General features: G+C 46.3%; 1 protein-coding gene across 1 annotated transcript in view; it reads right to left on the bottom strand.

Annotated features, from left to right (window-relative positions):
- HPSE (heparanase) overlaps nt 1-14,206 on the bottom strand; it is a 71,186-nt gene extending 56,980 nt beyond the window's left edge. The window contains exons 1-2 of the mRNA XM_030192483.1: nt 13,933-14,206; nt 7,912-8,057 (exon numbers count right to left, since the gene is read on the bottom strand). Of these exons, the coding sequence (XP_030048343.1) occupies nt 7,912-8,057; nt 13,933-14,138 (352 nt within the window). The 5' untranslated portion in view covers nt 14,139-14,206. The remainder of the gene's footprint in view (nt 1-7,911; nt 8,058-13,932) is intronic.
- Nucleotides 14,207-14,716: the final 510 nt, after the last annotated feature.

Below are 14,716 nucleotides of genomic sequence, written 5' to 3'. Positions count from 1 at the left end.
ATATGCAGGTCACTTTATCCACAGTTCTTCATTGCCTGGGATCAGTTTTGGCACTGCTCCATAAAGTGACGTAGAATTGAGATAGACCTGGGGAAGCCACTGCTTGTCCTGGGATTGGTAACATGGAATGTTGCTACCATTTCGGTTTCCATCAGGTACTTGTGATCTGTATTGGCCACTGTTGGAAGCAAAATACTGGGCTAGATGGACCATTGGCCTGACCCAGTATGGCTATTTTTATGTTCTCACCCTAATAATCAGTCATATTCAGTGGTGACAAGCAGCACCTTGTTTTAATCATCAACTGTGGCATTTAAAAATAAATGTGTATTCAGCAGCATTGAATATGCATGTAATACGTTGACTTCCAGCCACTGTACATACAGTAGTGATATTCACCTGCTACCGGTAGCCCTTCACCAGTGGTGTGTTGGAAAATTTTTAACAACAGAATCTCTCTCCGGGCATAGCCAGACCTGCAATTGGGGGGGGGGGCAGGAGGGGTAGACTAAGGGGGCAATGCATTCCTTTCTCTCCCCCTCCCCCATGCTACTTTAACAACCGGCTCCCAAAATTCTGAAAAAAAGTTACAAACGGCTCTTGCGAGTTGGTGCAAGACAACTCCAACACACCATTGCCCTTCAGCCACTTTGTTCCCACCCTCACTCTGCCCTAATATATAATGCTGGAGCTGTAGAGGGACTTTTGTCTACAGGAGTTATATATCTGGAAGACAATTCTATAAAGCAGAGTCTATTTTTAGGCGCTAAGAACGACCTAGCTGGAATGCGAGGGAGTGGGTGGTACAATGCAGGATTTTCTTAGAAACTCTCCTTCACTGGTGCAGCTTAGTCACCTTACAACAGGTGGCGCTAGTCTGCTGAGGCTGAGTCAGAGGGGCGGGGCTCAGACCAGGCTGAGGTCAAAAGCTCTCTGGCAGATCAGGATAGTGAGGCCCTGAGTGCAGAGAACTCCTTTCTAAGCTCAGCTGTAGTACCTGAGGAGAGGATCAAGGACGCACTGTGGCTCAAGCTTAACTCTTCAGAGTGGGTGTGTGAAGATTACTAAAGTAGGAGATAACCTGGAATTGTATGCAGAAAGTACTTGCATTCGATGTATATCCAGAGGGAACCCAGGAAGGTGTTAATTGGCACTATATTGGGCTAGGCTGGGAGCCAACCCTAAAGAGAGAGTGATGACAGTAATATGTGAAGAACCAGAGAGAAATAAAGAGACTGTATTTGAGCTGGACTAAGGCCCAGATGCACTAAACTTTAACGACCCTTTAACAAAGAATTTTTGAACCGTGGCATGCATTAAAGGCCATTTTCCGATGACAGTAGCAGAAAACGAAAACAGAATGCAGATGAGCGAATTGCTTCAATCTCCTGCTTCAATCTAAAACTGAAAAAAAAAAAAAAAGGATCAGGAGGGGGCAAAGGCGCTCATCAGGAGCGTCCTGTATGGATGACCTTGCCCCCCCCCCCCCCGCCCGCGATCGCCGCTGCTCCCCGCTTCTCCCTGTATGAAAAAAACCCTCAAAATACAAATCAAACCTTTTGCAGCGCCGGGCCCCCCTCCCTTCCTGTCTCTCTCTTCTCCTTCTCCCACCACTGCTCCGCCTCCCGCCATCCTCCGCCCCCGTGCCTCTCCCCCCTCCACTGGTCCTTCCTCCTCATCGGCCCGCGCAGCGCCTCTCACCTCTGTGTGAAGGCGCTGCACGGGCAGAAAGAACAGCTGATGCCTCCAGTCTTCGCGTCTCTCCTTTCCTCCTGGGCCCGCCCCCGTCTGACGTAGGTTACTTACGTCAGACAAGGGCGGGTCCAAGAGGAAAGGAGAGACGCGAAGACTGGAGGCATCAGTTGTTCTTTCTGCTCGTGCAGCGCCTTCACACAGAGGTGAGAGGCGCTGCGCGGGCCCGCTAAGGAGGAGGGGGGAGCGGTGGCGATTACCTCAGGGGGGCGGGGCATGGGGGCGGAGGATGGCGGGAGGCAGAGCAGTGGTGGGAGGAGGAGAAGAGAGAGACAGGAAGGGAGGGGGGCCCGGCGCTGCAAAAGGTTTGATTTGTATTTTGAGGTTTTTTTTCATACAGGGAAAAGCGGGGAGCAGCGGCAACCTCGGACGGGGGGGGGGGGGGGGGGGGCAAGGCCGTCCATACAGGATGCTCCTGATGAGCACCTTTGCCCCCTCCCAATCCTTTTTTGATGTTTGTTAAGATTTTATATTGTATGTAGGGGAAAGCGGGGAGCCACGTGTTTGTGTTGTTTTTTTTTTTGTTTGTTTGTTTGTTTTGACGTTTGTGGCATGCGCAGAGCAGCCAGCATAACGCTTGGCTTATCTGCGCATGCTTTAGGGGCCGATTACCGACGGGGATTACACCAATTTAATGTATCTTTAATGCATGGTACTTTACAATACCGTACCAAACATTAAAGACTTGTTTTTTTGGTGCATTCTTCGTTTTTTAAAATTTGTGAAGGACTTTTACGTTTTACATTTTTTTACGAAAGGCTGATGCATCTGGGCCTAAAGCCTGTGAAGTAACAGGGGACACATTATGAATCAACTCTTTTCCTTTTTGCTTGTAACCCTGTATGTACGATTAAGTTTGTACCTGATTAAAACCACACCTGCCATCACATTACCACATGGAGCCTATTCTATGGGTTGAAGGGATCATGTAGCAAGAACACAGCATAGGGAGTTTCAGTTCACAGAAGAAACATGCTGCAGACTAATTTTCACAGATCCAACAGAGAGAGAAGAGGGAGGGGGAGCGACTTGCCCAGTATGCTTAGAGACAGTGCTTTTTTTGTGCCGGTACGCAATGGTACGGCGTACCGGCACCTTTTTCTCCTCCTCCCCTCCCCTCCCATTACTTCCAGCGATTCTCCGCCTCTCTCATGCCCTCCCATCGATGTGCAGCGATTTTTCCGTCCCTCCCCTGCCCTCACCTCTCTCATATCCAGCGATTCTTCGTCCCTCAGCGTCCTCCTTCACTGCCTGCCAGCCAGTCGGACTCAGAAGCGAACGGTGCAGGCAGCGATTGGCTGGCAGCGTCGTTGCTTCCCTCTGCAAGTCCCGCCTATGCGTAAACAGGAAGTTGTAGGCGGGACATGCAGAGGGAAGCTACGACGCTGCCAGCCAATCGCTGCCTGCACCGTTCGCTTCTGAGTCCGACGCTGGCTGGCAGGCAGTGAAGGAGGACGCTGAGGGACGAAGAATCGCTGGATATGGGAGAGGTGAGGGCAGGGGAGGGACGGAAAAATCGCTGCACGTCGATGGGAGGGCAGGAAAGAGGCGGAGAATCGCTGGAAGTAATGGGAGGGGAGGGCAGGGGAGAGAGAATTGCTGGAAATCAATGGGATGGGAGGGAAGGGCAGGGGAGAGAGAATTGCTGGACATGGGAAGGGTAGGGGAGAGAGAATTGCTGGACATGGGAAGGGCAGGGGAGAGAGAATTGCTGGACATGGGATGGGAGGGAAGGGCAGGGGAGAGAGAATTGCTGGAAATCAATGGGATGGGAGGGAAGGGCAGGGGAGAGAGAATTGCTGGACATGGGATGGGAGGGAAGGGCAAGGGAGAGAGAATTGCTGGACATGGGAAGGGCAGGGAAAAGAGAATTGCTGGACATGGGATGGGAGGGAAGGGCAGGGGAGAGAGAATTGCTGGACATGGGAAGGGCAGGGAGAGAGAATTGCTGGAAATCAATGGGATGGGAGGGAAGGGCAGGGGAGAGAGAATTGCTGGAAATGGGATGGGAGGGAAGGGCAAGGGAGAGAGAATTGCTGGACATGGGAAGGGCAGGGAAGAGAGAATTGCTGGACATGGGATGGGAGGGAAGGGCAGGGGAGAGAGAATTGCTGGACATTGATGGGAGGGCAGGGATGAGATAATTGCTGGACATGGAGGGGAGGGCAGGGAAGATAGAATTTCTGGACATGGAGGGGAGAGAGGAGAATCGCTGGATGGGGAGGGGAGGACAGGGAAGAGAGAATTTCTGGACATGGAGGGGAGAGAGGAGAATCGCTGGACGGGGAGGGGAGGACAGGGAAGAGAGAATTGCTGGACATGGAGGGGAGAGAGGAGAAATGCTAGAAATGGATGGAGAGGAGAGCAGGAGATAGAGGAGAATTGCTGGACATGGTTGGATGGAGGAGTTGGCTAGGAGAGAGGAGAAATGCTGACTTGGATGGAGGAGAGGGGAGAGAGAATTATTGCTTTATATGGATACAGAGGAGGGAAGAGAGATGAGAAATGCTGGACATGGATGGAGGGAAAGAGAGAGGAGAAGTGCTGGACATGAATAGAGGGGAGGAAAGAAAAAAGAAGATGCGCATGGATGGAGATGAGGGAAAGGGAAGAGAGGAGAAAAACTGCACATGGATTGAGAAAATAGGCAAAAGCTGGATCCATGTTATACCTCCTCTAGTCAATTCCATGGAGGAGGACCCACCTTTTACTTATGGATGCAGGGCAACAAAAGAAGAAGAAAGGAGGAAAGTAAAGAAATAAATGGAAAGGAAGCCCTGGAAACGGAGTTAAGAGAACAGATAGAGAGCAGCAGAATCAGAGACTGGGACCAATATGGATAGAAAAACAAAGTCACCAGACAACAAAGGTAGAAAAAAATCATTTTATTTTCATTTTAGTATTTGGAATTTGTCTTATTTTGCACTGGGTATACTGGAGCTGTAACAGCTTACAGAAATTATTTATAATGAAAAAAAATCACATTATTTTTTCTCCTATACTAGTATAATATTTTCAATGATGTCTGTTTATATGCGCTATGGCTGGTATAAGGGGTGTGGCTAATGTGGGTGTGGCTGTAATAGGGGCGGTGCCATGTGTGGTGACCCCGCCCACAATGAGTACCGGCACCTTTTTTTCTACAAAAAAAGCACTGCTTAGAGATCAAGACAAGCCAATAAAAAGAGCCCCATAAGACACAGGAAGCTGGACATGTGCTCTGAGAGAGCCTATTACAGGGAACTAAAAGACTACAGGGACTTATAGTCCTATTATATAACCCTTTTACCTACCTCCAAGCAAATGGGGGCAGAACATGTGCTCTACGCCCACACTCTGCCCAAACTACTACTACTACTATAAATCACTTCTATAGCGCTACCAGTTGTACGCAGCGCTTTACAATTGAACATGAAGAAGACAGTCCCTGCTCAAAAGAGCTTACAATCTAAATCAGGACAAATTGACAGGACCAAAAAGGATAAGGGAAGGACAGACAGAAGGACACATAAGGATAGGGTTACCACACGTCCGGATTTACCCGGACATGTCCTCTTTTTGAGGACCTGTCCGGGCATCCGGACGGATTTGGCCAGCCTGCCCGTTTGTCCGGATTTCTGGACAAACGGGCTGGCTGGCGGGGGTGGGCGCGGGACTCCCCTCCTCTTACTCTACTATCCCTGGTGGTCTACAGGTACCGCTTCGTCTTCGGGGCAGGAAAGAGCCCCCTCTTTCCTGCCTGGAGCGCTGCTGCTAGCTGCCCTGCATACTGTCTGTGAGTCCGGCTCTCGGCGTTTCAAAATGGCCGCCGAGAGTTGACGCAGCCTCGTGAGACTGCAACTCTCGGTGGCCATTTTGAAACGCCGAGAGCTGGACTCACCACAGGATGCAGGGCAGCTGGCAGCAGTGCTCCGGGCAGGAAAGAGGGGGCTCTTTCCTGCCCCGAAGAGGTACCTCTAGACCACCAGGATAGTAGAGTAAGGGGAGGGGAGGTGACGGGGGGGAGTGGAGATGACAGGGGAGAGACAAGGTGATTGGGGGAGGAGGTGAATATGCGAAAGGGGCGGGGCAAGTGTCCTCTTTTTATGAGGACAAAAAATGTTAACCCTACATAAGGATAAGATAAAAGTTACAAGTCAGGAGTCGAAAGCAGCATCAAACAGGTAGGCCTTTAGCTCGGATTTGAAGGCAGCCAGGGATGGAGCTAGACGTAATGGCTCAGGAAGCCTATTCCAGGCATAAGGTGCGGCGAGATAGAAGGAACAGAGTCTGGAGTTAGCAATGGAGGAGAAGGGTGCAATTAGGAGAGATTTGCCTAGTGAACGGAGTTCTAGGGAAGGAGTGTAGGGAGAGATGAGGGTGGAGAGGTAGTGAGGGGCTGCAGAGTGAAAGCACTTATAGGTCAACAAGAGGAGCTTGAATTGTCCACTTCTAAGATGCCCACTGGAGAAATATGCACTAGCTTGCACTACATGCTCTTTTAGGTGGGACCTAATTTTGTAAGAGTGTTTTATGCAAGCCTATGGTTCATAAAATTATTTCCTTACTGGCTGCCGGTAAATACATAACTCCTTTTGCAAAATGAATGTGTTAAAGTTCTGATATAATTCCATTTAAAAGGTACTTTTCTAGATCCATTTAGTTTTTGTTATCAAACATTTAATAGCAGAAGATATACCAGCAGTCTGTAAGATGACTGACTACGTTTACAGTGATTTAAGTGTGCAAATGTATGATGAAGCTGCATCTCACAGCCCAGCTGCTCTCTGGTGACATTGGAAATCAAGCAGGACGTGCTGCTTTTCAGCAAGGGCTAGCAAGGCAGCCCCACATGCAGTGTAATGAGGAAGAGATTCACATGACTTCCCGTCCTAAAAATAAAAGTTGCAAGTGAGGTCCTGTGGCTTTATTTCACCAGCTCTGTGTTTCCTGCTGTGTTAAATGTATTGCGTAAAACACAGCCAATGCATGGAAGGCAACCCCTCTCTGTAGTGCAGGAAAACACCACCACTACGTTTCCTTTTACAACAATGTGGTCAGCTGACTTGCCAAACGTGACAGTGTGAGAAGAGGTACATGAAATGCAGAGTATACAACACAGGAGACTTGTAATTGATTTAAAGTAAATGAAATTATTACACCCATGAATCTTCTCTTTATGGACACTGCGTGTGGGGCTGCTTTAATAGCTGTGACTTTTGCCGGTTTACCCCTACTATTTTATAAAGACATATAGACATTCATGTGCCTTTATAATATATATTTTTATTAGGATTTATTTACCGCCTTTTTGAAGGAATTCACTCAAGGTGGTGTACAGTAAGAATAGATCTAACATGAGCAATAGGCATTTACAGCAGTAAAAATATTCAAATAACAATACGAAGTATAGCAGAGTATACTACTTACAATGTCAACACAATATGTAATAGAACATTATAATTGATAGTGAAGGATAAAGCAAAGATGTAACACATAGATAGGTAAGACAGTAGGAAGAGTTAAAAAGTAGGTGACTGATTTAGAGAAAGTTGCACAGCTAGGGTAGGAGTGGATAAACATGTCCTGCTGCAGTATGTGCAGCCTGAGTCACTCTGTGTGTGTGTGTGTGAGTGAGACTAACACTTTAGTTACTTCTTCTATTAAAGGCCTGGTTGAAGAACCAAGCTTTCACCTGGTGTATCATTAGTATTATGCTAACATTGTATTATATCTCTGGTATTTGAATTCCAGTGCTGTTAAATGTGTATATTTTTGATACTGTTTCACAGTAGTTCTATTATTAGGTTTCAATTTACTGTTTTCAAGTTTACCTCATTTATTGTATTTATGATTTTCTTGGTTATTTTACTATTGCTATGCTGTTAACAAAACTGTTAGTTTTATGCTAAACTGTACCTGCTATACACCGCCTTGGGTGAATCTCATCACACAGGCGGTTAAGAAATCCTAATAAATAAATAAATAATGCCTGTGTGTTCTGATTTATTTTATATTGTAAACTGAATTGATAAGTTTAATGGAATGCAGTATATCAAGTACCATGATATTAATAAAGCAGGATTCCTGGCATCTTAATTTATTTATCCCACCACACAAAAACCTAGATTATGTTTAAACAGTCCACATTTCACATATAACATGCAAATATATTATCACCTGGACTGGTCTGCGATTCCCAATACAGTTTCTCTTCTAAGGAGGGCTCTGTGTTTGGATCGAAAAGCAAGAAGTCCGTTTTGGTGCCGCCAAATCTCAGATAGGCAGGAGACAAACCTTTAGCTAAAGTCCGCAGTTTTGGAGAGCTGGGAATGAGAGCACCATGAAATAGGACAAATTGGTTAGCTATGACTATGCTTTTAACTGTGAGGACTTATTTCAAGATTCAGAACTACAGATGGTTGATTTCAAGTGAAAAACAAACAAATAAACAAAACCTCCCCACATTCTTGAATCCCTTTTCCATTAGATTGCAAAGCACTTAAAGGATTCTGACATTCCTCACAAGTCAACAATTGTAAACTGTAGCTGTGGTCTTTATCAGGCTACCACAGCAGCAGCAAACCCTCAAACTCATAGATAAGGAGGCAGATTATCAGCCCCAATAACTTCCTGTGCTCCTTGCTACCTCTTCCATCCTGTTACTGTCCTTTCTGGAAGGAATCTGTCACTTCAATTATTTTACTGTTCTTTCTCCTATTTGTAGATTATCCTTCCAGACTCAGGAAACTGTCTACTGTACCTAACTCCCTTGAAATTCTGAGAAGGGCATGAGCTAAATCCAAATTCTTTTCCTCTTTACCACTTAGAGAGTAATTTTATAAAACATTTTCTGCATGTAAAGTATGGTTTGCACATGGGATCTGAGTACTATAGAATTGTACATGGGTATACATGCATAAATATGTGTGTGCCCTTTCGGGGTCCCCCAAATTTTGCAGTAATTGTTTGAAAGGGGGTTTGTACAAGGAAGGAGATGTGTTTGCATTTTGACTTTCAACTATTACTTGGGGTTGATACTACCATTGGATAAACTAGCCAGTTGCCTACAATGCTAAACTTGTGGGGGTGGGGGCTGGGTGGCAGAAAGTACTGCCGCTGCCCCCCCCCCCACTCAGGCTGCTGCCACCAGATCTCCCCCCCCCCCCCCCACACTCGGGTCACCGTTGTCTGCCCCTCCCACTCGGGCCACTGCCCCCCTACCCGGGCTGCTAATGATGCCCACCCATTCGGACCACCCTTGCTGCCCCCCTTACCTAGCATCTACTCCTCCCTCGGTCTGTCATTCTCCTGCTCCTGTGAGCCGGAACCCAGGTTATTGCGTTAACATAATCACCTGGGTCCCAACACAAGAGCAGGAGAGAGACAGACCGAGGGAACAGAACTTTCTGCCTGCCTCTGAAAGCCTTGCTGGCACTGGGCCCCCCCTTGGAGGCCAGGCCCAAGGAATCTTGCCCCCTGCCCCCCTCTCACAAGTCTTGATCAGCTGCAGCTGGACAGTGGGCCTTTAAAACAAAAGCGTAACCAGGTTGAGGAATTGGGGGGAGCGAACAGCAGCCTGCCAATTGTGCTGGCTCTTATTTTTCATGCGACAGGTCGTGTGAAAAATAGACGCTGGTGGGAGTCCATTTGGGGGAGCAGTTGCTCCCCTGATGACCCACCTAGCTACGCCTCTGCTCTGAACCCCTGTGTATTGCATTCTGAGGGGTTGATATTCAGGCAGTAGTGGTCAATATTTTGTTGACTGCCAATGGTTTTATACCCAGATATTCAATGTCGTACCATGTCTGAGTGCCGGCATTGAATATCTGGACATATGTGGCCAGATAAAACTTAGCTGGTTGAGTGCAATATTCGGCACTTAACTGGCTAAGAAGAAATGCTTAAAGATAGGACTATGTTCAGGATCGCTTATTTAAGATAGGGGCGGTAGAGGCACCGGTGTGTCAGAAATGTAAACAGGGATCGAATTCCTTTTTTCACTCATTGTGAGAATGCCAAACGACCCAGGTTTTTTGGAAGGCGGTGTTTGGTTATCTAGGGAGATTGTTAGGCTGTGAAATACCATTCTCCCCGGTGGCAGTGCTGTTAGATAAATATGAAGAATTCCATATACGCAATAGATCGTATACTTTACTTGTTAGGAAAGCAGGAATTTTGGGGAAGAAAGTGATTTTAGGGGTTTGGGTGGGAGATGAAGCACCATCGTTTTGGACATGGAGAAATAGATTGCATGCCTTGATGCTTTTGGAGTGTCAATATGCTAAGCATATACCTAAACGATTAAAGTTATTTCAAGCTGTGAGGGGCGTTTATGTTGAGTCCCTTCCGCACAGGGCCGGGAGTCTGCTTCTGAACTCTATTTAAGGACTGGAGGGGCAGGGTGGGGATGCTTCGTTGCAAGCGGAAGAGGAAATCAGAACAAGAAAACACATTCGTAAAAATGCTGGCCATGTGGGCCCCCCTCCTCGCCCCTTCCTCCGTTGTCTCCCCCCCCCCCCTTTTTTTTTAGCTGTACGGGATAAGAGGTACATTCTAAGAGTAACATTAATTAAAACATAGTTAAAACACAACAAGAGAGGGAGGGAAGGGATTGGGTGTGGGGGTGAGGGGGGTCATGGTTTAAATATACTTGATGATGTAAGCACTGATTTGTTTACACTTAGATGACTTAGTTTACAAAGTAGCCTTGCATTGTATATTGAAGGTGGTAATTGTTTGTTTAGCTGAATCATCAATAAAAATTGTTGAAACATAAAGATAGGACTGCGTTTTATGTGGTCCTATTTATGTGGTTATCTTAACCAGCTAAGTACTGACTCCGCTCCCCCCCCCCCCACCAGAATGCCCACAATCTAGCCAATTTCGGCTTAGGCGTTAGCCAGGCATTTTCAGCAGCAGTATCTAAATATGTGCCACTGAACATGCCCAGTCACCCTCAGACAATGTCCAGCCAGGTGCTGCCTCCATGCAAACAGGATGCCTGAATTGGCAGGGCAGAAGAGGTAGGGTTAAGTGGTCATTTCTCTCAATGGAGGGGGGTGAACAGTGGAGTGTCACAAGGATCTTTACTGGGACCGGTACTATTTAACATATTTATAAATGTTATGGAAATCGGAACGACGAGTGAGGTGATCAAATTTGCAGACGACACAAAACTATTCAAGGTTGTTAAAAAACATGCAGACTCTGTAATATTGCAGGAAGACCTTAGGAAATTGGAAGACTGGGCGTCCAAATGGCAGATGAAATTTAATGTGGACAAATGCAAGGTGATGCACATTGGAAAGAATAATCCGAATCATAGAAGTTCATAATCGAAAGGGATGCCCAGGTTTTGCAAAACGTCCTGGCGAAGGGGCGGGGAAACCCATATTATCGAAATAAGATGGGCGTCCATCTTTCGTTTCGATAATACGGTCGGGGACACCCAAATCTTGAAATTTAAGTCATCCTTAGAGATGGTCGTCCCTAGACTTGGTCATTTCTGATTTTCGGTGATAATGGAAACCAAGGATGCCCATCTCAGAAATTACCAAATCCAAGCTCCCAGGTACATAGCTCCCTTACCTTGTGTGCTGAGCCCCCCAAATCCCCCCGAAAACCCACTACCTGATTCAAAATGGCCGCCGAGACTTACAAGGGCGGCCTCCAAGACTTCAGCAGAAGTCTCGGCGGCCATTTTTAAAATGCGAACCTGCAGCGCCAGCGTGGGAGAGTCAGCGCTTGCAGCGACCCCGAAGAATTCGTGAAGTCGCTGACGTAAGGGACCGGATTGGGAGGGAGGAAGAGAGCCGGCTCACGCAATTCAACAACCGGCTCGCAAGAGCTGAGCAAAGTTGACAACCGGCTCTTGCGAGCCGGTGCAAGCCGGCTCCAGCACACCACTGACTACAGGTATGTATCTTTCGCTCTCTCTATGAGCTAGAGCAGTCCCCCATCCCCTTTGAAATGGTCTAAGGCAGCTGGTGTTAAATTGAAGTCTCCACCAAGAACTACCTCTCCAGCAACAAAATGAGAAAGATCCTCCCTCACAGAATCAAAAACTTCCCCCTGCCCTACATTCGGGGCATATATATTAATCAACGTCTCCCATGCCCATATGCCACCCCCTATCTTTTCCATCCTCCCTACGCCTACCTCCTAACGTTCATTTCCTTCTATACTCAATCCCTCCTATGCTCAATTTACTCATCAGTTTACCCCTTTATTATTACGTTTACTACAATTTGTATAATCTTCTTAAAGACTTTGTAACTCTGTTACTATGTAAGCCGCATTGAGCCTGCTACGTGTGCGAAAGCATGGGGTACAAATGTAATAAATAATAGATAATACACTGAAATCTTCTGCTCAGTATGCGGCAGCGGCCAAAAAAGCAAATAGGATGCTAGGAATTATTAGGAAAGGGATGGTGAATAAGACCGAAAACACTATAATGCCTTTGTATTGCTCCATGGTGTGTCTGCAACATGAGTATTGCATTCAGTTCTGGTCGCCGTATCTCAAAAAAGATATAGCGGAATTAGAAAAGGTTCAAAGAAGAGCGACCAAAATGATAGAGGGGATGGAACTCCTCTCATATGAGGAAAGGCTAAAGAGGTTAGGGCTCTTCAGCTTGGAAAAGAGACGGATGAGGGGGAGATATGATTGAGGTCTACAAAATCCTGAGTGGTGTAGAATGAGTAGAAGTAAATCGATTTTTTACTCTTTCCAAAAGTACAAAGACTAGGGGACACTCGAGGAAGTTACATGGAAATACTTTTAAAACAAATAGGAGGAAATATTTATTCACTTAACGAATAGTTAAGCTCTGGAACTCTTTGCCGGAGGATGTGGTAACAGCAGTTAGCATATCTGGGTTTAAAAAAGGTTTGGACAAATTCCTGGAGGAAAATCCATAGTCTGCTATTGAAACCTACATGGGAAGCAACTGCTTACCCTGGGAGTTGTAGTATGGAGTGTTGCCACGATTTGGGTTTCTGCCAGGTACTTGTGACCTGGCTTGACCACTGTTTGGAAAACAGGATACTGGGCTAGATGGACCATTGGTCTGACCCAGTATGGCTACTCTTATGTTCTGTTCTTATGTAGCTGGCCATTCAGAGCATAGTGCACAGGAGTTCAGAAGCTCACTGCCAGCTTCTGTTCTCTTTCATGGCCATCGATGCTGCCATGACTCCTTGGCACATGCTGCGGCAGTGGTGGAGGTAAGGGCGTGGGTAGGAAGAGATGGCACAAGAATGAAGGTTCACCTAGGGCACCTGAGGTTCTTGCACCAGCCCTGCAAAGATATTAAAAAGATTCAAATACAATTTTCATTTCAGCTTAATGGATAAGGTATAAATGTCTTTAGGGAGGGGGGAGTTATCAACATGGGTTACTGTTAAGTCAGGTTACATAGTAGATGACAGCAGAAAAAGACCTGCACGGTCCATCAGGTCTGCCCAACAAGATAAACTCATATGTGCTACTTTTTGTGTATACCTGACCTTGATTTGTATCTGCCATTTTCAAGGCACAGACCACAGAAGTCTGCCCAGTACTAGCCCCACCTCTCAACCACTAGCCCCGCCTCCCCAACCTGCTCTTTTAGTTATTTAGCTATTTTAGCACAGTGACCCATTTTATGCAACCAGATTCTGTGTGAAAAATAACCCCCCACAATAGCCTAAGTTGATAATTTCCCCCTTTCTTGATTATAGTTTATCAAACTTTAGATTCTAAGTGGTCCCAAAATGATTCTCTTAACCAAGGTTTTCTAAGAACTCTGAAGTCACCACTAGCAGTCTTTGCAATAAACTAGGAAGCTTCTGCACCAAAGAAAACTTTTATTGTAAGTCACTACTTAACTATATTGTGTAAGTTTTAAGTGCTTTGAAAATATGCCTCCACCTCTCCTGTGGGTCAAAAGGTTTTGTTAGCTAACCTCATAAGGTAAAAACTGCACAAATAGAACCTTTAAACTACCAAGTATATTTGCTTTGGGTTAAATACACTGGTGGTGCAGTTTAGGTTTAAAATTTCAAGCTTTTGAGCTAGACGTGGGCAAGAAAAAAACCCTGTTGTAACTCAAAAACTATCATGCAGAGTGAAATAGCCTCTCTTTTGACCCCGTGTTAAGGTAACGTGATAGCACTGTATGACTGTGACTAATCCGAGGGAAAGGTAGGCACTCACCCTAGGAAGGTCATGTATTTGGGATCTGAAGCCAGACTGGCATCGATGGTTACAGAGAGGAACTGCGGGTTGAGCTGGGCTCCTGCCTGCTGGAGTTCGACCTTCAGTTCTGCAGAGGAGCCACCTGTCATCAACATCCGGCCATTGAGAAGTAATAAGAACAGGGCAATCTCACCCATCCCCCGGCTCTGCCAGGCAACAATCATCACAGCCCCTTTCCCTTTTCCTCGCCGCCTAGACGAGGACTCACTCTTCAACCCAAGGAATAAGCTACCTGTTTCACGCGATCGCTTTCTCGCTGTCCCACATGAATTAGAGCTTAATTTAGTTTACATTACTTCCTGGAATGCCTATGTAAAAAAAAAAAAACCCTCTTTCGGTCAGATTGCAGCTGTGCATGTTTTGTGTTTACTGTTCTCTAGCAAGGAATTCTGTCTTGCAATCATGTGACCCGTGGGTGGCCACAGGTAGAGGGAGGAGACCTGCACTATATGTGGCTACTAGCTGAAATTAGTGACTGTGAATACAATAATAAATTACAGAGCTACCAAGATGTCCTAGGAAAAGAGACCTTTGCATCAGGCTTGGTTTTGAAGTTGGGACTACCTTACCAGCAACATACTTATCACCCCCACCCCCCATCTCTTTACCATTTTCATTCCTTATTTAACGCAATTTTACCCCTTCCAAAATATGCAGGCCAACAGCCCCAACCCTACTTAAAATAATTCAATAACACACAAATTGGGAGTAAACAGGAGGCTGCAGCTTTGTTTATTCACAA

Source organism: Microcaecilia unicolor, chromosome 2, assembly GCF_901765095.1.
Source record: "Microcaecilia unicolor chromosome 2, aMicUni1.1, whole genome shotgun sequence".
NCBI classification, from domain to species: domain Eukaryota; kingdom Metazoa; phylum Chordata; class Amphibia; order Gymnophiona; family Siphonopidae; genus Microcaecilia; species Microcaecilia unicolor.
This window is presented reverse-complemented; position numbering and strand designations above follow the sequence as displayed.